Source organism: Squalius cephalus (genome assembly GCF_949319135.1).
Source record: "Squalius cephalus genome assembly, chromosome: 17".
Lineage (NCBI taxonomy): Eukaryota > Metazoa > Chordata > Actinopteri > Cypriniformes > Leuciscidae > Squalius > Squalius cephalus.
Window position 1 is genome coordinate 11378834 of NC_137138.1, and position 25089 is coordinate 11403922.

The 25089-nt window shown below is 37.6% G+C and overlaps 1 protein-coding gene across 1 annotated transcript in view; it reads right to left on the bottom strand.

Annotated features, from left to right (window-relative positions):
• cacna1bb (calcium channel, voltage-dependent, N type, alpha 1B subunit, b) overlaps positions 1-25089 on the bottom strand; it is a 137395-nt gene that overhangs the window by 11233 nt on the left and 101073 nt on the right. Inside the window, exons 28-45 of the mRNA XM_079898635.1 lie at positions 21001-21097; positions 19512-19672; positions 17880-18020; positions 16720-16921; positions 14771-14935; positions 13485-13595; positions 11415-11498; positions 9389-9505; positions 8970-9035; positions 7163-7254; positions 6905-7055; positions 5615-5742; positions 4370-4466; positions 1695-1800; positions 1224-1331; positions 888-997; positions 388-539; positions 168-297 (exon numbers count right to left, since the gene is read on the bottom strand). Of these exons, the coding sequence (XP_079754761.1) occupies positions 168-297; positions 388-539; positions 888-997; positions 1224-1331; positions 1695-1800; positions 4370-4466; positions 5615-5742; positions 6905-7055; positions 7163-7254; positions 8970-9035; positions 9389-9505; positions 11415-11498; positions 13485-13595; positions 14771-14935; positions 16720-16921; positions 17880-18020; positions 19512-19672; positions 21001-21097 (2218 nt within the window). The remainder of the gene's footprint in view (positions 1-167; positions 298-387; positions 540-887; positions 998-1223; positions 1332-1694; positions 1801-4369; positions 4467-5614; positions 5743-6904; positions 7056-7162; positions 7255-8969; positions 9036-9388; positions 9506-11414; positions 11499-13484; positions 13596-14770; positions 14936-16719; positions 16922-17879; positions 18021-19511; positions 19673-21000; positions 21098-25089) is intronic.

A 25089-nucleotide genomic window follows, 5' to 3' on the forward strand; every position in this document is an offset into this window, starting at 1 on the left:
TACTAATGGTACAAATGGACAAACGTGTTTTGAAAAGTTTCTGGTGGATGTGGCAGATTGTACTCATTTAATTTAAAGAAGGCCACAGAAACTAGGGTTTAACTGACTGGCTGTGAATGGCTGACACACGTAACTTAAAAAGGACTGATTATTCTGCAATAAATCACCTGAGATCTGTACGTGTTTGGCACGTCTTCTGATTGGCCACGCTGGACAGGCCTTCTGTTTGCTTCCTGTGCGACTTCCTGAGGTATGCCCCCTGAAGGAAACTTTTTCGTGCCACTGCTTTGGCTTTGTCTGTGACACAGAAAAAAGATCAACTCAAAAATAATAAACACAAAACACATTCTCAAAATGTTATGAAGACCAGAATGGTAGAACACTCACACTGCATCCCCATTAGTCAAGTGAAAGGATGTGGGCTCTGGCTGTGGTGTGGTATCTAATTGAGAAGGGGTTGGGGATTTTGGCAGCATTGGATCCTGATCGTGTAAGTGTGTGAGAGGAAGCATCGGTCTGAAGAGAACTCCGACTTTACTCTGAGGAGAAAACACAATATACACAAAGATGAGTTTAATAAGGACCACATTAATCAATTATTAAGAATTCCTCTTTGAGGAACTATGAATACTAATAATCGAATTAATAATAAAGTGTGGCTTTAATCTACATCTAACATACTTTTTCTAATATTAATAATAATTCTGCAGGTCACCATCTGATTGGTTAAATTCTACAGGATTTCTAGGAGATATGTGTGTCACGTTCTTTAACGTTCTGCCACGCCAACCCCCTCGTGGAAGATGAAAGTACTGGTCTGGTTACGCAAGACTAATACTGTAGTAGTATAGTCAGTTGTTTGTAGATCCCTCATGAAGATGCCTTACCTGTGTGCCTGGTGCAGCCTGCTGCTGTTGGAGTCTCTTGGCTCGGTTCTGCTTATAGTAGTCGAAAATCATCAGAGCCGCATAGACCTTCCCTACAGTCAATTCATTATCTAAGAAAGAGTGAAAAGGACATGGGGTATCATATGTCCACTAGGTGTCACCCAAAACTCAGAAGTCACAGGCAAAACCAGGCTGAATCACTTAGGCGGAAAATGGCATTAATATTATTTCGAAATGAAAAATCAAACTTCCATAAGCAGTTAATTAAGATTCCATATAAATGCTAATTGCTTTTCAAACAGAAATCGTCATTTTTTTTCTACACGCAGGGCTTACGTTTGTGAGGTGTCACCAGCAGGTCCACTGTTTTTGAAGACAAGTTAGGCCAAATTTTATTTATTTCCTTCCTTAACTCAGCATCACAAAGTCTCTGAGCCAGAACTCCTGGAAAAACAATAAGAAAGCAAGTCTGGGAGATGCAATAATGTTAACAGAATCAAACAGAGTAGTTCATAACCTTACTAATTCCTGCAGACCTTAATATCCCCAGTCAGACTTCTTTTGTTGGGGTGTTAATGGGTGTTATCTTATTTTTTTATCATATTTTGCACCACATAAAAGGCTGAATAAAAGTCAAAGTCAGAGGGGAAATCATCATTCAATTCATTTGTAATGTTTTTAAATACGCTGGAGTGTTAAATTAAATTAGGCTGATGAAACAAAGCAGTGACCGGTGAAAAGCCTGCTGGAGTAGATGGACAGTTATAAGAGCTTTTGACATATTGTAGTTCCCTGCCGGACACTCACCTGAAGCCAGTTTAATCTCCAGGGCGGTCCGAATGAGAGCCATTAAAGTGGAGGTAAAGTGAACCGTGTTGTCTTCAGCTATGGGCATGTTCATCCTCACCAACCGCTGTGGAGTCCAAACACAGATAGTGTGTGATTTATATTACACATGACTGGGGGGATACAGAAATAACACACATCAGGAGGAGTTTGCATGCTGAGGGAGAGTAACGACTTGGGCTATGTAATTTCTCTTTCGTCAATTGTCATTTTCGAACGCTCATCTCAGCACACAAATTGTCTCATCAGGACATTTAAATGATGAGAGGAAGAAGAGAGTGTATATATTTCATGCAGGTGATGTGGAGAGAATGAGTGATGTTGGAGATGGAGGATGTAATGCTGCAATTCTCCAGGTGGCAGAGAGTAAAGCTGTTTCACTGTGGAGGTTTACAGGTTTCTCAGTAAGTGCAGTAACATGCACGACAAATACACTGATTATGCTTAATAACCTGATGATGTGTAATATCATGTCAACACCTTGAGCTATGTGTTTAAAAAAAAAAAAAAAGGTTTAAGCAAAAGGTGCGCACATAGATTTTTTTGGTCCATTGCTCCAATTCCATTTAGCAATTTAACACATTTAACGGTATTTGGACTTCAACATCAGAAAGTTGAAAAAAAAAAAAACCAGGAACGATTTTAAAATCACTGTTAAAATTTTAGATTTTAGTCATCAGATTTTTTTTCATATAAACACACTGAAATCAATGTATATGTCTGCACGTAATGATATAGTATTCCATTTTTCACATGGAATACATATTTCACCCCAAATCAAAAGCAATAAACAACCAAATAAATATATAGAGAGAGAGATATTTGGCATATAATAATTAAGTCTTTTTAAAACAAATTTAAAACTCAATAACTCATCCTGCCAATACACAATATTTATTTTTAAACTAAAACCACAAAATTGAATTCAATTCAGCTAGAACAAACAGTAACAAGATGTATCAAAACTTAATAATGTCAATATAATTTTTGTAATATATATTAGAGGGACGTGTTTGTGCTTGATTGTCATGAAAATAAAGACACAATGCACTTCAGCTTCTCAAATTATTATTTACTTTTTTTTCTTTTTCTTTTTTTTTGATTTTGGGGTAAAACATGACCGGAATTCAAACTACTTTAGTCCTTCGTGTCTGAGGTTTCTGTACGCGGGCAGTTTCGACTACTGTCCACGTTGAGAATGCATTTGTTAATGTGCACTGAAACATGAGGTGTTAATGGGCTGCTTTTCTTGTGTTTTCGCAGAGTCATCGATGACCTTCAGAGAGGATGATGACCAGAGAAAAGATGCATGCTGACCAACCAAAACCAAGAGCCACGAACAGCACCCATCACACAAACACATCACTCAAGCTGAAATCAGAGCAAACGCTTCACACATTAACACACCCAGTGGTAATTGAAAACAGAGTTGAAAAGAAAACAGATGCAAAATAAACAAAGAATTGTTTCTGTGGTGTAGTGTGTAAGAGCGTAAAATCATGCACAGGGACAACACTCTGCCTTCATTAGAGAGCGTAGGCCAGTGAAGACATGTTTCCACAACAACTACCAATAAAAAAAGAGAAAGGAAGAAAGGACGCTCCACTGAGCACATCTACAGCAAGCTTTCCCTCTTTCCTCCCTGTTGATTCAGTGCTCTGATGTGGGGGGTGGGGGGTTTTGTTCTATTTAGAGCTCGCTGGAGAACGTCTCAACATCACGCAGACTGTGTGGCCTCAGAGAGTAGCTCAGCAGACAGCCACGGACGCGTGTCTTGAACGTTACCCATTCAGACAGCTGGAACAGGGTGTGTAAACTTATTGACTCGGAGGCAGCTCTCAAAGTGGCACAACGGCCTGCGACTAAAACAGGCAGCCCTGTACCAGTGACGTTTTGATTTTTCAGATTTTCTCATCCCCGCGCCCCACACTATTCTTTACTTCCTCTTACACGATGCAACAATTTTAGTATAGCTGCAGATGCCTCAGGACATTCAGTGCTTACTGTGTATTTATTCTACTGTCTACATTTGTTCTGTTTCAAAATCTATTAAGCTGCCAATCAGGACAGCATTTGAAGCGTATGCTCAAGACACACGCTGTCTACCAGTATTCTGCCTTCTAAGAAACGTTACAACCTTAGTGAGTATCAGAGACTTCTTTCACAAGGTTTTGGGACAGAACTGAGTTTTCCGCGCTAAAACCCTGTATTCTGCTGCCAGGCCATTAGATGGCGATGAAACACTATAAACTGAACGCGTAATACGCATGTGCATGACGTCATCATCTTCAGAGATTCGCGTATTTGCTGTTTACACGGAGACCGTTTTCAAAAACTTGCACTTTGAAACCCGTTTTCAAAAGTTTGCATTTTCAGGCACCCAAAACGCCGTTGTCGTGTAAATGAACGACCTAAATGCATAAAAAGTTTTACGTTTTTAGTTGAAAACGGTGTCGTGTAAACAGCCCGTAAATCTAGAAATTTGAGAACATCAGTAAGATCAAAAGAAGCAAAAAAGCACAACACGAAACACACACGAGAAAACACTTCCACAATTAGAACACTGACTGACAGCCACATCAGCCAATGAGAGGACAGAGGAGGAGCCAGAGAAAGGTCAGGGGGACGGGATCTACCTTGTAGGCGATTCGTGGAGGACATTTCTTTCCCAAACCTAGCGGAGGGGACATGTGGCGAAACATCTCGTACATATCGAGGTAGGACATGCGTCCACTTCACAGGGGCGACACCCAGAGTTCAAAAGTCACACAGACAAGAAAAGGAGAGGGAAGAGGTAGTGGAGTACATGAAGGAAATGTGATGTGAATGAAAGAAAGAAAGGAAAAGGAACAAAAAAAACATTGTTATTAAGGATTCTGAAGGAAGGTCAAGGGTATCCGATGCCATCCTGTCTCGGAAGGACGGATGGATCACGTAGCTACAGCTGCTTTTGTAGCTACAGGCTGTCGGTGATCCAGGGATGAAGAACATGGCATGATGGGTTTGGGCTGAAGGGCTTCAGTCTGGAGCTTCCGTCCTTGCATGCTAGGACGCAACCACGGATAACCAATCAGATACTCAGGAGCAAAGCTAATATTTGGCCTAATTTTAAGCACAGTATTAACCGAGCAAATAAAAGCTGCTCTAGTATATCAATATTTACAACAAGCCAGATAGAAATGTGCATTGTGAACATATGGGATTAGTTTGGGATGAGGGATTTAGCATTTGGCTTTGTTTCCTGGTTACCATGGTTACCCATATTACAATTAGTATGGGAAGAGGGGGGAGTATAATCTCATCAGACATCAGGCATTTTACGGACATTTGTTTTTACAGCACCGCCCTCTAGAGGGAAGGTGTGTAGGTTTTCAAACCTTGTATGCCACCCTATTAGGGCACTTCTTTCCTAAACCGAGGGGGGGTGAGATTATGCGCAACAAATTGTACATATCCATATAGCGTATCCTTCCACTGCAAAAAACAGATATGGATTAAAAAGACACATTTTAATACATTTCTTTCCATATTCCGTCAATACATGTATCCAAAGACGTCATGCTTATTGAGATAACTACGCTCAGCTCAGTTAGAATGGATTACACTGACAGAGAGGATAGGATTTAAATCCGTTCTGCTCAAGACTAAAAAGTGGATGGCGTGCAAAGATTTGCATTCCTCAGCATAGACAAAGCTTGAGGATTTGATGTTAGCCATGGTCGCACAGTAAAATGGGATTCATGTGACTTGAGGCCATGAGTAAATCAGACACCTGTGGCAGACCCTCTTAAGCCAGCATCTTTCAATCACTTAGACTTTAGCTGTCACATTCTTTTAAAGTGGCACTAACTGAGGTGTCACAGTGGAGGAGAGATACGCACCAGGCGGCAGGGTCGTACTCAGCCCAGACGCGGATGAACTCGTCGAGGTGATGAGGCCCGAGAATAGAAGCGTCACGTGTCAGGTACTCAAAGTTATCCATGATGACAGCGACAAACAGATTCAGCATCTGGTGGTTGTGGGATAGAGGAAGGATTATGAAAAATAGAAGGTGAAATATCAATCAGAATTATGCAAAACAAGACAACAGATTTTGTTTTAATTTTACAAGTGTTGGCTAGACATAAAGGAAGTTTGCACTGATTGCACTAATGCACTCTAGGCGTTTTTATGTTTTGAGTACTGTAAGTGTTTTGTTTGTGCATATACATTACCGATCAAAAGGTTGGGGTTGGTTAGATTTTTGTTTTACGCTCACCAAGGCTGCTTATTTGTTTAAAAATACAGTAATATTATAAAAAATTCTATTCGATTTCTATTTTATTACACTTTAAAATGTCATTTATTCCTGTGCTGGCAAAACTGAGTTTTCAGCAGCAATACAGAAATCATTCTAATATGCTGATTTGCTGCTTAATTTCACAGTTGAAAACAGTTGTGCTGCTTAATATTTTTATGGAAATTGTAATACATTGCTTCCCAAGATTCTTTGATGAATAGAAAGTGTAAAAGAACAGCATTTATTTGAAATAGAAAATTTCTTTACTGTCACTTTTGATCAATTTAATGAGTCTTTGCTGAAGAATTGTGTTACTTTCTTTTATTCTTTATATTGACCACATACTTTGGACCGATAGTGTTGAATGAACAGACTAGTAGTTAATACATGAATCCATTTTTGGCCACTTGGTAGATATCTGTATGGATTAGGATGTTATGTCCAAGTAAGATCATGGAAGACTGCTGAAAGGGATAGTTTAACCAAAAACAAAATGTCATTCCAAACTCATGACATTATTTCCCTGTGGAACACTAAAGGAGAAGTTTAGCAAAATGTCTGAGCTGCTCTTTTTTATACAGTGAAATTGGATGGGGACCAGGGGTTGTCAAGTTCCAAAAAAAGAACCTCAAAAGCATAATTGAATTGGTCACCATTACTTTTGCAGTGCTCTGAAGCCTTAAAGTATGTATGAGAAACAGAGCAAATTTAAGGCCTTATCTGCTGAAAACCTCACTTAACAGCCATGGCCACCATTCACTTTCATTGTATTTAAAATAGCAGCTTAGAGAGATAAATAACTTGTGTTTCAAGGAAGAAAGGTTTGAAACAATAATGACAGAATTTTTATTTTCATGTACATCTGTTTGAATGTGAGATGTGCTCCACTAACCAGGAAAGAACAAAGGAAGATGAAAGAGACAAAGTAGAAGTAAGCGAAATCACTGCCACACTCCTTTCCACTGTAGCCAGACCCATCTTCACATAGCCTTTCACTCAAACAAGCCAGCATGATATCATGCCAACCTTCCCCTGTAGCACTCCTGTAACATACATGCACACAAACTTTGGCTTCACTTGCACTACATTGCAAAAGCTTTGAGAGTTGATATTTTAGGAAGACTGAACAGAGATCTAACAATCGCTTTACCTGAACAACAACATGAGGGCCTGAAAAAAGGTTTGGAAGTTATTATGATGATTGATAGCCGACTCCTCTGTCAACTTGATGTTACCAAACACCTGACACAGAGAGAAAAGCACATCAGCATTCTAATTTTGGATGAATTACAACGAAAAAGAAACAAAGCACAATGTGTCCACTTTCCTATTGGAGCTTCATGAAAATACCTGCAGGGAGTGTTAATAATTCAGACTGCCTGGAAGGCATGTTACAGTAAGCATCTGCAGTATTAACAAGGCCACATACACATATTGCGCAAACTGTGACTCATGCTTATGAATTGTATGACTTTATGTCAGACAGCAGACACGTAAATAAACACACTGACTCACTCGAATCTACAGAGTTGTAATGCACTGACAGACAGTCAAACAAATCACAATAATCTGTCATCCGCATACATTATGAAAGTGCATCCAGTGACTAAGGTTGGATCATCTTTTAGGGTGGCATATGCACAAAATTGTATAATAAAAGTAATATATTTATCAAGAATGCACATCAAACCCACTGCTAAGAGTGTGCTTTCGATTATTTCTAAAATAACTGACTTGTCTGAAACATTTTGTGCCAAGTTATGTCCAAATGTCTTTTCATGACCATGTAAAGTCAGTAAACCCTGTACATTTTTTCACAATATGTACAAGGATAGCTCAGAGGGAGAATTTACACAGGAAATGTATTAATGCACATGAATGTTCAAAACTTTCCTGTCAAAACAGTCATATTGTGAAATAATATTCTTTTTTATATATATAATATAAAATGTAATTTATACCTGTGATGGTAAAACTGAATTTTCAGCAGCCACTACTGTTATAATGCATACTATTTTTTCTGGAAACTGAGATACTTTTTCAATATTCTTTGATGAATAGAAAGAACAGTATTTATTTGAATGTCTTTACTGTCACTTTTTTAATCAATTTAAAACATACTTGTTGAATAAAAGTATTGATGTCTTTAAAAAAAAAAAAATCGTATTAACTTTTTAATGGTAGTGTAACAAAAAGATTTAGTTTAATTTAGCAAAAGTATAAGCTTCACATTTATGATTTAAAACACTTTGAAATGTCTAGCCCCAAATATTTTCATTACAAGATAAGCACAGAATGAAGGATGTGAAATTGTCTGTGCTAATCAACAGCATGTCACATGGTGTAAATAAAGCTTAAACTTTAAACATGAATCTAATAGGATTATTATTCAAATCCTCCTATAAAAATACTAGAAAGGCTGCAAAAAACTGGTTCAAAGGCATGTTTGGCGCACACAGTTGGCGGTAGGAGTTCCAAGCGTACAGTTGATTACATGGCTTACTGATGATGTTATTTCCCCAGTCTTACAGGATACAATTAGCATTGATTTACAATGCAGTCCTAATCTACTAGATGGCAGGCGCCATCATTCCCAACACAATCTGGGAGATTGCCTGTGCGTCCTTAAACGAGCAATCAAACTTAAAGAAGAGATCAGTCCGTTACATTAGAACAATGGCCTCTTTTTCATAAAGAAGCTTTCATATGGAAAAACACCACCTGCTCATGCAAAACACTTATGGTTAAACGTATCACTTTGCTTACCGGGTTCATTCTCAATAAACCCAAGATCAATACTCTGTTTATCTCGTTGAAGCTGTTAAACGTGAAGCGTGACGCGTGTAGAAGCTCTGGTGATGAGATCCACTGGTGTAACAGGCTCAGATGGAAAGGTTGCATGAAGGATAATGTTTATGAGAAAGCAACAGAGGCTTTTAAAGCTCTCTGGATCTCACCTGCATCCCGATGATGGCGTAAATGAAGAATAGCATTGCAATGAGGAGACACACATACGGCAGAGCCTGAGGACAAAATACAGTTGTTTTAGAGACAAACAGAAATCTTAAAAGCAAATTAGACTGATTCTGATGCATCTGATCTACTCAGGAAAAGATAATTAAGAATTTATTATACAATGTTATTATCTGTTCATAAAAAGTGTTGATAATGTAAGATAATGGTTTTAAAAAGGCATATTCTTTGAATGTATAATAATGATATAAGAAATAATATAAGAATATATATATATATATATATATATATATATATATATATATATATATATATATATAAAATAAAGCTTGAACAAGGGAATTATTGTTTACAATTAATGTTGTCTAAATTGTCAAAGTAAAGTCAAAGGTTAGGGTCTGACCTTAAATGACTGAACGAAGGTCCAGAGGAGGATACGAATGGTGTAGCCCTGCCGGAGGAGTTTAATGAGACGAGCGGCCCGGAAGAGCCTCAGGAAACTCAGATTAATCCTCTTATCCTGGATACAAGAAAGAAAGAAAGAAAGATCAGAGCCGCATCACTGGTGCTGTATCTGAACCCGAGACGAGGACGCATCCTCAGTCAGTCAGAGTGTCAGCATCTGTTATTGATAAGGTATTAAAACTAGTTAGTCTCATGCAGGACAATGTTGTTGATAGTCTGGTTATGATGCATGAATAGTCTTGCATGAACATGCTTTTATCCATTAGGGATGGGCGATATGACCAAAATCTTAAATCACAGTAACAAAATAAATTTAACAATACTTCACAAATTAAAGACATATTTTAATATATTTTAGATTTTCAGTTTATTATTTGGAACTTGACAGACGCAAACCAACGGAAAATTATTCATAACAATTGACCCGAGACTTCACAGTATATATTGCCCATACACATACCACCCATCCCTACTCTTTAAATACTGGAAAAGGGGGTAAATATAGGGAACATTTATTTGTCATTAGCTATGTTTCCATCTACCTTTGCAAATTTAACTTACAGTGTGCACAAAATTGAAATATAGCAAAAACATCTGCAAATAACACACCGTTCAAGAGAACAAAATCATCACTTCACAATCCTACATTATAATTGGCTTGCACCTCAGAGTGCAGACGAACGCGTTCAGATGTGTTTGTGAACGTAACTCATGTGAGAGTTCTGGGAGGTCATTATACCAAATCATTTTGATGACAGACTTTGGCTCAGGCCTTTCAGAATAACTAAAACAACATCCAGTTATCCAATCACATCCACTGCTGAGGCAAAGTCACGTGAGGTTTTTTTTTTTGTGTTGCGCATCAAGGGATTTATTCATGTGTTTCCAGCATAGTTTATGTGCATGTCTTTTCATTGCATGAAAAAATTATCAGATTTTTAAGAATTCATGCACACATTGGTGTTTCCATACAGCGTCTTTTATGTGATATCCCAAAATTTGCATACAAATATGTGGATGGAAACATGGCTACAGTGAATAGACCTTACAAATCCCCCCCCCCCCCCACCCTTCACATCCAAGCCTGGTGCTGGATTGAGCAAGTTCGAAAATAGTCAAGCCTGATCTCAGCAGGTAAAAAGGTGAGCATTCAAAATTAGCATAAAGATGTTTGACAGGAGGAGAGGTTTGGATGAAGACAAGCAGTGCAGGAGCGATGAAGCCACTTACCGTCTGTGCAGTCCGTTGGGGAAAGGAAGGGGACAGGTGCCAACAGAGATTTAGCATGAAAATAAGAGTCACAGTGAAATCGTTAGGAGAGGCCGGAGTCCGTCTCCTACACGCAGAGACGCGGCTGTCAAAAGTCATTGGGGGAGATCTCCGGATTGTCATCTTCAGCAGATGATTTGGTCTTACAACAGGCCTAAGGTCTAAACCAAATTCATTTGAAATCATCTAGTGCAAATGTTGCAAGGAGCGAATTTGAATGGGCCCATTTTTGATTCACGAAATATACTATATTTAAATGTAAATACAGTCCAATTTAGAGTATATATATATATATAGTCCTAAATTAATATAAAAAATATTTAGGACTGAGCAGAATTTTTAAGAATTTTTTAAAGATTTTTAAAAGATATTAAGGGAAAAAATCCATGACTTTTTACCATTTTGACCAATTTTCCTAATAGTTCCAGGTTTTCAATGGAACCCTGTCCCCAAAGACAAACTGAAAACAGACTAAAAGTGCAACACAAATGCGACACAAAAAATAAACGCTGAAAGCTCACAAAGAGACAAAGTTAAGCTTCAAGAGTTTCTCATGTGGAACATCCACTGCGGTAAGATAGCTACATAATTTATAACATCTATCATATATGTGTTGAGATTTAAAATGATTTTACTTTTAAATACCTTTGAATTTTGGTTCTCAAAAACTTTGATGTGTTTCTTTGATGACTCACCTTGATCTCAGTAACCAGAATGTCTGTGATGCTCCCCAGAACAGTAACAAAGTCAAAAATGTTCCATGCCTCCTTCAGGTAATTCTGCACACATTGAGAAAAACATGCAACTCTGATGAAATCAGTTGAATTAGACAAATCTCCCATAAAGAGTGTTATTTATGTGCCATGTGGAGTTTATGTCATTCAAAACGAGTCACTTTTAAAATTCGATTTTGGTTATAATGCTGGGTTAAAAGGCATGTGTTGATGTACAGTAGGTGGTAGATTTTCAGCAGAGCTACATTTTGTGAATTAATCATTTATAATGACCCCACTTTAAATCTACACTCATTCCTAATCCTTTGAGACATCTTTGGGCATTTTAAGATCGATTTAGGTTGAGTATGGACTGATTTTACTTGTGAAACCACTAGTCAGTTTTAAAAGCTTTAACTATTCTAGTGAGGACAATGTGGCACACAAAAACAGGCAGCCTAAAATGCAGACATTGGAGAGTCATGTAATAGATCTTTCATGGCAGGACGGTCTGTCAGGTGTCTTAGCCTTGGGTCCATGTCTCTCATGAACGCCGCTAAGATTAGTCGACTGCTGCTAGACATGGATCGCGGACAGAACAACATGAGCGAGACCCATTCATCAACCCCGGGCTCCAAACAGGTGAGGTAAACGTAAGCGTCACGCACCAGAAAAGCTTCTTAATAAATGAGCCTCATAAATGGAAATGGAGCTTGAGATGAGACCTTCTGCTGCAGGTCAGACCATCCGGCACTGAAGAGAGATTTATGATGCATTGCTCATACCGTACACACAACCACACTCATACTTACACATTCTTCTCACCCACAGGGCCGTCATTAGCCTCTCACTGATTTCACAGTTCTTGCGCTACTGACGGCCCTGTAGGCTGGGCAATCAACCGACAGAGCACCGCTTTCTCACTCAAATCAGTCATTCATACTCTCACTTTTTTTCATTTCTTCTCAACTTTGGGTCAAACTTGCCTTCCAGTATTCTGCCCAAGAGTTGCCCTATCCGCCTAATCTAAACGCTCAAAAAAATACTATGGAAGTCAATGGGGTCCATCAACTGTTTGGTTATCGACATTCTTCAAAATATCTTCTTTTGTGTTCAGCAAAAGAAGTAAACTCATACAGGTTCGAAACAATTTGAGGGTGAGTAAATGATGACAGAATTTCCTTATTCCTTTAAGGACCTATCAGCTTACGTCAGGGCTATTCAACTGGCGGCCCGCCAATCATCTCCATGGCACCAACCTCCCTCCTCTTTTCCTGGCGGTGCGGCTAATATAGTTTGATACTTGCTCCGATTGACCTGAGAAACATTTTACGTGCGAATATTTCAGCAGTTATTATATGTGTCCCGAATTTATGTCGACTGAACCAGCGATACAAATCATTCGTGAATGAATCATTCTTTTGGTTCGATTCTTTCTAAACGCGCTTGCATAAAGGTCTAAAACTATTCGGTTGCGGTTTCTCGGTCAGGACAGTAACAACAAATAGCGCTGTTTTCAGTTGTTTCACTAGTTGTTTCAACACGGCCCAGCACGGAGTTGAGTTTAGAGTTCCTGGACACTAATATTAAACAGCGTTGCGACAACCAGTGGGAAGCGTTTCAATTCGAAAGACACCTCTCTGTTACAAACCACAAATCACTCGATGGTTTAACGAGTATTAAATCGGATGAAACAGCCTCAACATTCCCAACAAGACTGATGAGGAAAGCAAGAGAAACATTGTGTAATGAACAAAATTAGAAGACTTTAAATCCCTGGCCTACGTCATATAGAGTTTCATGCCAGAACTACTGTAGGTAATTATTTGTGGGAGTGACAAATGCATTATATCACCGAACTCACACCCGTACATTTTCAGGAATCACAACCGCATTCACGGAAAACCGCGCTGTGTGAACGGATCCAGACATTTTTGTAAACTGACTATGCTGTGTATAATTGTGTTATATGTGGATTGGGAAACTAGTTTAGTATCAAACACTGACTGTAATGATAAAAGGTAAGTGTTATCAGAGTCTCTCCACTCTCACCAGAGGGCCGAAGGCGATGACCTTGAGAATGCACTCCAGTGTGAAGAGAGCCGTGAAGATGATGTTCAGCCACTTTAACATGTCCTCATACGGTTTAGGAGCATCATGGAACTGCAGAGGAAGAAAAAAACACGCAGTGATAGCGACTCACTCTGCACTCACTCAAATATTCAAAAGACCTGTAAAATAGGCTTTCAGGACTCTAAAATTAGAAATGACTTATTCATAACTGAATATTCACACACATCATTTCGTATGTAATAATTAGCATTGCTGAACCTCAATCAACCTTTGCAATGCCTTTACACACTAACTTACAGATAAAGCACAAGAGGGCACTTCCTGTTGGCAGCTTTCCAGACGTACAATTGACTGATGAACTGAGCCGCACTAGACCGTTCCCAAAGGGAAAAAAAACATTATGCTTGGATGTTTGGATGCACTGATTTAATCTAAATAGCCTCTTTTGTTCAATTTAATTAGAAAGTCTTCTGTATAACTTACAGGCCACAGGGAGTTATTATGGTGAAAAAAGCATCCTAGACAAACCCAGAGAGTAAATTTCCCTTTAACCTGTTAACTCTTTGAGTAAAGAGGTGAAAATGCATTCTGAAAATGGTTGTAATTCATGAATGCTTTGGAATACAGCCCTAGGGCAAAGAATAAGATTATGTTTACAGTGAAGTAAATATACTGTACTAAACATTTTACATATTATACAAAATATATATTTTACTAAATAATTTGGACTTGCTAGAAACTAAACCTAGGCCATGTCTAAATAATTTGTGCTCCAATTTTGAAGTTGATATCACAAAAATTTAGGCTCCTGTAAGAGTTTGGGAAACAGGATGAAACTAACACTACACTGAATTTTTATGTGCTCTACTGACATAAATTAATAAATTTCTGTTACAATATCACTTCTATCACAAAACAGTGGGCAAATGTGAAACCTTGAGTTTCAGACCTTTCCAACGATATGTGTTTTATTAAGATTAGAAAAAAATTTGATTACAAAATAGTGCAGTAAATTTTGTAAAATGCAAAACATCGCCGCCTATAGGGGGAGGAATCTGCTAAAAAGGATTTAAAGTACTATTTCCATAGTATCGCATGGCCGATCTCAAAACGGTTTTCACAGGATGGATTTTGAGTTGTGTTGTCGAATGACACCTAATTTATGATGATTACTAAATATTTATTAGGGGAAAAAAGGATAGTAAATAAAAGTACACCAAGTGAGACACTAGTGAGACACTGACTAAAAATGACAACAGTTTTACCTTCATCATGAGGACCACCGTGTTGATGGCGATCATGGTCAGGATGGAGTACTCAAACGGAGTGGACACCACAAACTTCCACATCTTGTACTGGTAAGACTTCTTGTCCTGCGGCATGTAGCGGGTCAGGGGTTTGGCGTTGATGGCGAAGTCGATACAAGCTCGCTGTTGATGAAAGCGCACTTATCTCATCAAGAGTTCCTCAGCAAAATGTTAATGTGAATATCTACAAGCTTAAAACTACTCATCACGCTGATCTTTCCATGTTTGATTATTAGAACAGGATTGGTATTCCCAGAGCTCTCTAAATCAAACGAATGAAAGAACTAATGAGTGCTTGTAGACAAACATCAAACCAGCAGCACAAATCTGAACAGAGCTCCGTTAAATATTTAAACCCAGCCTAATAATTCATCTGAGAGAATATATAGAAACAGATCAGAGACAAATACTATATAAAGAAACCAGAAAAAAGAGAAAAAGAAGAAATAGATTAATCCTCCATTCCAAAACCTAGTGCTGCATAATCATGATCCCTTTTAAGATTTTTGTTCAAATTTGAATGACACATTCACAGAATTCACTGCAATGAGCTCAGTTGGAAAAAAATAAAAATAAAAAATGTAGTCCATTGAAACATATATATTAACGGGACCAGATTTCTGAAAAAAGGGACATTTCCTACTTCAGTGGTCAAAATTTAAAGCAGCACTCAGTAGCTTCGGGGTTTCTTCGCTGTATTCTCGCTTTTTGCTCGCAGGTTTCTCTCTAGAGCTCCCCCCACAGCTTCGGAATAGATATTTGACAACACTGTTGTAAAAACTCGTTGGTGATTCTCAGACACCAGAGGCTAGTAGATCAACGACATCAAAGCAGATGGGACATTCTTTAAAACATCTTCTTCATTCGGGTTCGGACAGCGTGAGGGAGCGCAATAATGACAGCATTTTAGCAGATTTCTTTTGGCCGTAAAGCAATTGTTTACATCGCGAGACCTGATATCACGCGAGACTTCCTGACGCGGCGGCCGGCGGCCCGCCGGCTCAAAGTTGCAAGTGCGTATTTTCCGCTCACGGGCACCAGGGGGGTGCGAAACGACCACCATTCAACCCGAAATAAGTAATATAACCATTCCAATGACTCTGAAGCTGTTCAGTTAAGGTAAAAAAAGTTACTTAGTTCACCTTTAATTGAAAGCTCACTTCTAATTATCTATTAATTAAAGAACTGCGACAAAATATTTAGTATGTTTTTGTTTTCTAAATGTTGTGGGTTTCATATACTGTTATTATAATTATTAATTATGCTGTTTGCCGGTCAAACTGACCCTAATTGGTTTTTACTACAATTATAAATATATATATGAGATGGTATATGAGATACAATTATAAATATATATATATGAGAGGTTTCAGACACTTTTCAGCTAATCGGGCTAGGAGAACATCTGGATGCCCAGCTAAATGCCCAATCAGTGTTTTTTTTCCCAGCAAGGTAGCAACTATGCTTATATCGAGTGCTTCAGAACAGTTATTTATGAGGACTAATAACTGTTTGAATGCTGCCTTAGTAGACAGCAGGTAACAATGCATCTTAATATGTTTTAGAACCGAGCCAGAGTTTTCAACTCAGTTGAAAGAGTTCTGCCTGACTGCCTGGTCTAGTAGTTCCTCCTGGGATTTAGTTATGTGCTTTGTGTGTGTGAGCATGTGTTTGTCAAAAGAGCTAAGACTCAAGGTAGTAGAGATGCAGACGGACAGGCGCGCTGGCCTCACACAGGTGAGAGGAATTCTCTTAAGAGTGCTTCTCCTCCAGGCATCTCAAAACTGTCTGTGCATTTATAAAACAAGACTTTGTCCTTATTTGCATATACACCCTCCCCCCCATCTACTCATCCGTTCATGGTTGATTATATCTGACTATACAGGCTTCCAACTGCCCCGACCTACCTCGTTCTTTTCCAAGCTGCACTCTGACATGGCTTTATCTCCCTGCTCCTGGAACGTGATTATGATCAAAGCCACAAAGATGTTGACAAAGAAGAAGGGGAAGACGATAAAGTAGACCACGTAGAAGATGGAGGTTTCCATGCGATAACCCGGACTGGGACCTTGGTCTTCAAAAGTGGCATCTACAGAATGTTTCAGCACTCTACAGAACCACAGAGAGAATGTCAGCAAGATGATCACATAAAACATGGAAAGGTTAAAATGAGGGAACATATGCATTACAAGAATGAAAAGACATGTTTTAATGTAAAATAAACAAAGTCTGCAGGAAATGGGAATTGCGGTCGTATTTTCTTCCCTATTGTGGCTTATATTGGCGTGAAATGACTTGAATGTAAGGATTTCGTCTATTGCAAATAGATTTTTTTTTTAAATAATGATGTGCATGGATAAATCTTTTATAATAAACACTGAAAAATTCCATTAAAAATAAGAATGGTCAATTTTGATTTCATGGTGACTTTAAGATTTTTTCCTTAAATTATATAATAATTCATGCATCAAATAGTTAAGATTATTACAAAACCGGACTAACACTAAAAGTTCAAAATATAATTTGAATACATATTTAGTTTCAGCGCTATTTGCTGTAGAATTTTTTCCCTTTTGCTTCCTCTCCCTTTTCTGATTGTCCCTCTATAAAAAGGCAAAAAGTCTAACAAAAAAGATATGAACACATTTAAAACCGTTCAAGTATATATTTAAAAACTTTTTACAAAGTAGAACAGACTGAAAATATCAGCTTAAAGCAGCAGAGAGGGGAAAAGTGTTTATATACTGTACCATACAGTGGTTAAGATAACATGTCCACGTCCATTAAAACTCACTAGAGGCAACTCTTGAATGTTAAAGAGGGATTTAAGTTATTAAAAAAAACTTTCTGGATGTTCTTGATTTAACGCTTGAGTTTCTTTCTCTCAACCAAGTATGTGTTTTTCTATGGAATAAAAGTAAAAACACAGATTACACCAGAGAGAGTTGAGCAAGACGAGAAACTTGATCAGAATAGAGTAAAAGGAGAAAGAGATTTGAGTAAGAAAAGCAACATTAAGTGTCTCAGTATGATGTGTTTGTGTGAGTGAGTGATGAGGAGGACTCACGTTGGCCAGCCCTCTCCTGTTGAGACAGTGAACAGGGTCAGAAAGGCCCACAGGACGTTGTCATAATGGAAATCATACTTCTTCCACTCGCGCGGCTGCGTCAAGGCCACTCCATCACTGCCGTATTCCAGGAACTGACCCCTGAGTGCAGACACAACACAATCCACCACAAACTCTTCCTTTGTCTTTATTTACTTTGAATCCTTCCTTTCCTTTTTCCCACTTCCCCTGCTTCTTCCACTTTTACATTCTTCCTTCCTAATTTCTTTACTTCCTTCTGTCCCTTTTCCTTTTTTCCTCTCACTTTCATCCTTTCTTTACTCTTCTTTTCCATTCTCTTCCTTTCCTCTTTCCTTCCTCCCTACAGTACCTCAATTTAATTTTCCCCTTCCTTCCTTCCTTCCTTCCTTCCTTCCTTCCTTCCTTCCTTCCTTCCTTCCTTCCAGCCTTAATTTAATTTTCCCATTCCTTCCTTCCTTCCTTAATTTAATTTTTCATTCCTTCCTTCCTTCCTTCCAGCCTTAATTTAATTTTCCCATTCCTTACTTCCTACCTTCCTTCCTTCCTTCCTTCCAGCCTTAATTTAATTTTCCCACTCCTTCCTTCCTTCCTTCCTTCCTTCCTTCCTTCCTTCCAGCCTTAATTTAATTTTCCCATTCCTTCCTTCCTTCCTTAATTTAATTTTTCCATTCCTTCCTTCCTTCCTTCCAGCCTTAATTTAATTTCCCATTCCCTTCCTTCCTTCCTTCCTTCCTTCCTTCCTTCCTTCCTTCCTTCCTTCCTTCTTTCCTTCCTTCCAGCCTTCCTTCCTTCCAGCCTTAATTTAATTTTCCCATTCCTTCCTTCCTTCCTTCCTTCCTTCGCTCCTCCTTTCCGTTTATCTTTCATTTTCTTTCCTTGCTCCCTACTTTTGCTCTTCCTTCATTCCATTCCTTCGCTCTTCCTTTCCTTTTTACCTTTTGTATTTCCTTCCTTTCTGCCTGCCTACCTTCACTCTTCCTTCCATTCCTTCATTCTTCTTTTCTACCTTTTGTCTTTTTGTCTTTCCTGCCTTACTATGCTTCCTATTCATTCGCTCTTCATTTCATTTCCTTTTTACCCTGCATCTTTCCATCCTTCCTTTGTACTTCCGTCCATTTCCTTTTCCTTTTTCGTTCGCTCTAGTTCCTTTGTGCCAGGGTTATTATTCGTTAACTAAAACTATTAAAACATTTTAATTCTTTGAAATAAGGCTGAAAAAAATAAAATATAAATATTAGATGAATATTTTGAAATATTCCATTGGCAACTAACTGAAATACGTTTAAGTTGAACCACTAAAATTACAAGCTTAAAAAATAAATAAAAACTAATACTGAACTAATACTGAAAACTTAAACAGTAATATTTAAGATCAACACAATTACTAAAAATTGTATTTAAATGAATTCAAATATAAAACTACTTCACACTTGCTTTTCTTTTTACCTTTAGATTTTCCTTTCTGCCTGACAACCTTTCTTCCCTCATCCTTTCCATATTTTCTACTTTCACTTTCATGCTCCTCCCTCCATCCACTCTTTCTCTTCCCTTTATCCATCTATCCATCCATGTAGAATACATCCAGACAGTCCAGCCAGAGCACAGCCGTACCTGCAGTCCTTCTCCAGGGCTTTGGACTCATCGGTGCAGTGAAAAAACTTCCCCTTGAAAAGCTGCACAGCAATGACGGCGAAGATGAACATGAAGAGGATGTAAACGATGAGGATGTTGAGCACATTCTTCAGAGAGTTCACTACGCAGTCAAACACGGCCTGGAGACACACAAATGGCACAAATCAAATCTCCTGCAAACAGTGGACAGCCTCACTGCCACGTGCAGACCATAATGCACACTTTCATTAAATCCATCTGAGTAGACTGTGTCGTTGTGTGTTAAAGTCACAAGGCCTTTGTGATAGCACACAACTTCGCTAACTGTAGGCACTAGGCAGTGACGAAATTGATTACTGCTCCTCTTGCTCTAGATAATCACATGATTGCACTAAGGCTGAGGATAAAATAAGTGTAAGATGTGTAAATCTACTAATTTTTCTGTCATATCTGCTTGTTTAATTTCCTCAGGGTATCATTATTAGCACTGAGTAGCATATATTTTTCACCATTAATGCTAATAAGATCTCTGTAGGCAGGATAAACGTCTCTGCGGCCCTGTGAGGCTTTATCTGTGCATTAGTATTGCAACTAACCTAAACTGCAGTTTTATTTGTTAGTCTATTATTTATTTTAATGCCACCGGTGATGAATCTTCAGCAAAATGAATAAATGATGCTGTGAAATATTAGTTTAAATGTATAATTTAGCCATGTAATGAGATAACAGTAAGTGTCTCTAAAACGATTTGTTTGTGTGCCTAAGTGTGTGATTTGATTAGAGAGAAAGATGCGACAAGGCTGTTAACGTCGAGGGCTACACAAGGGGCATCCCTGCCTGCAAAATATTCACACAAACAAGCACAATATCACACAGTGGCAGCTTCAGATTTTTTCTTGCCTAACAGTTCAGATGGGGTGCTAAGATTTTTTTTTAAGTGCATTATTAACTTCAATATCCTGCATTTATTGCATTTGATTTAATTTTCCATTTTACCGTAAAACTACACATTTACAAGGTCACATTATAAAGTGTGCAGTTATTAAGCACGTGTTATCAATTTCGCTGAAAATCTTTATTATTGCCTTATCAGGTCTTTGCATCAAAAACGGTTTATTCTGCGAGCATGTTATTTTAGAATTATTATACACACTGTTATAGTAATTACAAATATTTTAAATTCGCTTTCACTTTTCATTTCAAATTATTATTTATTTAAGCTTTATTTCAAATACCAAAATATACCAATATAGTTTTAGTTTTACTGAACAATAACAACAACAGCATGGAAAACACTATCGTTAGCATCTTTTTTATCAATGCCTCTCAGTAAGATTGAATACACCTCAACTGATAGACCCTCTATTAGTTTTAGCGAATGATAATCTTTCACTGGTGGATCTGATCTTGTCATTTTAAAAACTAAAACCCCATAATTCCACTTGCATGCTCTCAGAGGAGTAAGATAAGAGCTAAGCAGGGACATTACCTTGAGTTTGGGCAAACGTTTGATGGTCTTCAAGGGCCTCAGGACTCGAAGGACCCTTAGGGACTTGATGGTGTTGATGTCCTTGCCTTTTGTTCCCCTGTAAGGAAAAAGCAATGACTTAGAGACATTTGAACACACTTGCACTCACACATTTTAACATACACTTGATGCATTTTGATGTCATCTGCCAGCACATGCACAAAGCCTTAATTCAATTACATTTTCATGAGCTAATCACTTCCTCCAGCCCATCATGTAATTCAGAATTACATTAGCTAGAGGTCATTTGGTTAGTAGAAAGCATGCCTTTAAGGGGAGGTTATTTTACAGAAACAAACCTACCTCTGAGCATGACAATAAATATAATTTAACATGTAATATTTCTGTAAAATAACACTCATATACCAGAAAAAGATACAAAGAAACAATCCATTCAGCAGGAATGGTTTCTTTGTAAAAACCACAGTTGGCCAAGTCATATTCTGATGCTGAAAAGCAAAAAAAAAAAAAAAAAAAAGTTGACGCCATGTTGCTAGGATGTTGTGGGAGTTACTTTACTATTAGATTGCTAGTGGTTATTTACTGGCCTAAGCCAAAAGACACTGAATCTCTATGATGTTCTGTGACCAGTTGCATAAACTTCTAAGATTCATCATACAATTCATATAATTTTTTTCTTTAAGACTGATCATAACTTTAAAAAATAATTTTCATTAAAAAAGTAGATTCGAATTCGATTAGTTCGAATTTGTTATTAGCAAATAGCCTCTGTGGTCTCTAAATATGGTTCAGGTGCATATTATTTACTGCAAGTTTAAGGGAAGTTTAAGTTTTTCTGTTTTTTATTTTATTTTTATAATCCACCAGGCAAAAGCCATGAAATCTAAAGCTACAAGTTTAATGAAGTTTAATACCTTTTTCTTTTCTTTTTTTTTTTGAGAAATCATAACAGTGATGAACCACTAATGAAATGTATTGAACATAAAATAAACCCTTTTAAAGTCTTAATAATGAATGTCACTTTAGTGTTTGAGTTCCATTCAGTTTAACTATTTTCAGGATTGACTTGAAGTTAAATGAAGTCACAGAAGACTGTCAACATCAGTGCCACACTGAAAAATTCATTCTCTGAATGTTACAGCTGGTAGATTCGCATTAAATGACATGAAATTACAGTTCAACAGAAGGGAACTCACCTGAAAAGATAAGAAAAGGCTATTTAAAACTTTTACTCTAAACTTCAGCAGTCACATCTAAACACAAGAATGACCTCAATTTGAACCTTGTTTAAACCAAAAGGGCTGAGTCCTTTCTGACCGGTGAGATGTTTCCTTGACAGTTGAAAGTACTCTGAAGATGAGCTTTTCATCATTTTCTTTACATTCATCATTCAAAATACAAACTTCAAATGCTCTGCATTGCAAATAAGCATTTGCTTCCCGATACTAAAAAGAGTGGGTTTAGGGAGTCATAGCTTAGCTCTGTGATTGTTCTGCTTACTTTTTCTCTCCCATGAGGAGTTGGGTCTCTATCACTCTGGCATGCAATGTCCATGCAATGTCTGTCAGTCATACACACACACGCGCACACACACACACCCCATGGGTGCATGTGGATCTCTGCTTAATGAGACAGTCAACTATACTCCCATAGATTTCAGAGGACTATCTGTCTCCAACCCCCCATCACACATGAGGTCCAGTGAAATTATATTGAAAGTAAGATAAAAACTTTTGTTTCTGGTAATTGTGAAAGTTCATAATATTATAAATATAATAATTTCATAATATTATATATACACAATCACATTTCGTATTATATATAATATAAAATTATAGTACAACAAATTGTTACATTTATATATATATTTATATATATATAGTGTGTGTGTGTGTGTGTGTGTGTGTGTGTGTGTGTGTCTTGAATAATGGGCTTAATTTGTATGCAAAATGCTATATTTTTCATATTATTTTTTATATTTTTGTTATATAAAATTAGATGCAAACATATATATTTTCCCATATTATCCAGATATTTATTGACAGCTTGTGAGTTTTATCCACAAATGTTTAGTGAAGGAATATAAGCATTTTAGAGCGATCTGCCATCAACTAGCTTCTAAAATACAAGGACAGTAAAAACATCCATCTGCTGTTTTCACTGCTTATCCATATTCAAAACAAGTTGGTTATAGAACTTCTTTTGATATGTATGTAGCAGATGTTCAATTTATGCAATAATTTAACAGCAATAATCAGAATTAATTCAGCTTCTGTTTGACCATTATCATAAGGGGTGGCTGTCCTCTGGAAACAGTAGGAGTAGTAGTTTCTATAAGCCCTTGCAAAGGTCGAAGGTCATGTAATTGGGAAAGAGTTGGTCCATCCCCTTCCGCAAAGGCTGAATGAGAGGAAGAGTCGAAGGGTTGTGAGTTTGGAGTGGTCCGTGGGAAGGTTGTGGGGTAAAGGGTATGTTTTTAATAGATATATAGACTGTCCCCACCTGGTCACGCTTTGCTGTGATCTGACGAGGGAAACCGATGAAAAACCATGCACATGTGCACAAACACAGAAACACACACATAATAAGGCGCGTCGCAGACACAGAAGCAGCAGTAAATGCAGATCAGCATGAAGAGATTAAATGAAATCAGAACGGAAGAGAGCTGTCACTGAGCGGAAACACTGTGGAAGGACGGACAGCAAAGAAAGATTAAAAAAAGCATCGAAGCAACTCTAGTGCACAATAAAACATTACATTAATCAAAGACATGATGCAATGGGGGATTATTAGTTACTGTTTGCTTGTAACATCTCTGCAAGATAAATAACACTCAGCAGTAAATACAGAGGCATCGAAACATGAATCACAAATGTGAAAAGGTCACAGACCTGCATATATCACAGATACACACCCACACACACTATAAGAAAATGCATGCATGTGCTAGAGGTTCATGCAACTCCTGGTAATGGATGCTGATTGTGTACAGCAAGTAAAAGTAAAATGGATTCACCGATTGCTGCCAGTAATGGGGACTCATCGTTTATCTTTTTTCTTTTTCTTATTTTTTTTGCATTGTATCAAATATGAGATGAGGTATTTTTCATAAAAAAATACAAACTCTTTTCTTTATTTATCTATATTTTCTTTATGGTGGCTTAATAAGGAAGGGATAAATTAATTAATTAAATTTAAAATTTAAATAAAACAGATGTTTACTAGATGGTTGTAATGTCTCTAATCTGATTTGCTCACATCATTAACTGTATAGCAGCAAGTATCATTCTGTCTTTCTTAAAATTCATTGGGCTTCCTTATAAATGTACCGAACTGTGAGTAACTCAGTTTTATTTACTTGCTGAAGTGTATTGAGTTTAAGAATTCATTTTAGACGCTGCTTATGTCCAGTTGTGAATGTCTTGCACTGGTCTACCGATTCCTTATCCACACAAACACACACTAATACTCAGGCAGATTAACATGAAGCAGGTAATAACAAATGCGTACCCCATGAAGCTCCTGAAAGCAACGCAAGCGAAAAGGAAAGACAGGGCAGATAAAGAAAGCAAGAAAGAGAGAGAGAGACAGAAAGAGAAAGAAAGATGGATGGAGAAAGAAGGAGCTGAATGAGAAACAGTAAAACCCACAGGACACAAACCACTGAAGAACAGCACAGGAGAGAAAAGAAGATTACAGCACAGTTTAAGAGAAACAAGCACAGTATCAGAAAGAGCAAAACACAGTATATGAGATACATTTATATTCACTGTACAACATTAAACTGAAACCAAAGCTAATACTGCCCTGAATTAATCTTTCTTCAACTACAGACACTTTTACGTCCTAGGGGTTGGTTTTTTATTAAAACTAACAAGTTTTATTTATTTTTTGTTATATTATATGAATGAAGGTCACACTAGACCATCTTGGTTTTATCAGTCCTTCATCATTTCTCACTATCAAATACCTTTTATGTACAGAATTTATTGTTCTGTACCTTATCTTAAAATATGAAAATTTGTAAATATTTTATTAATTGAAACCTAATCATCCCTCAGTTCTGGTGCCATTTCACATGACCAACCT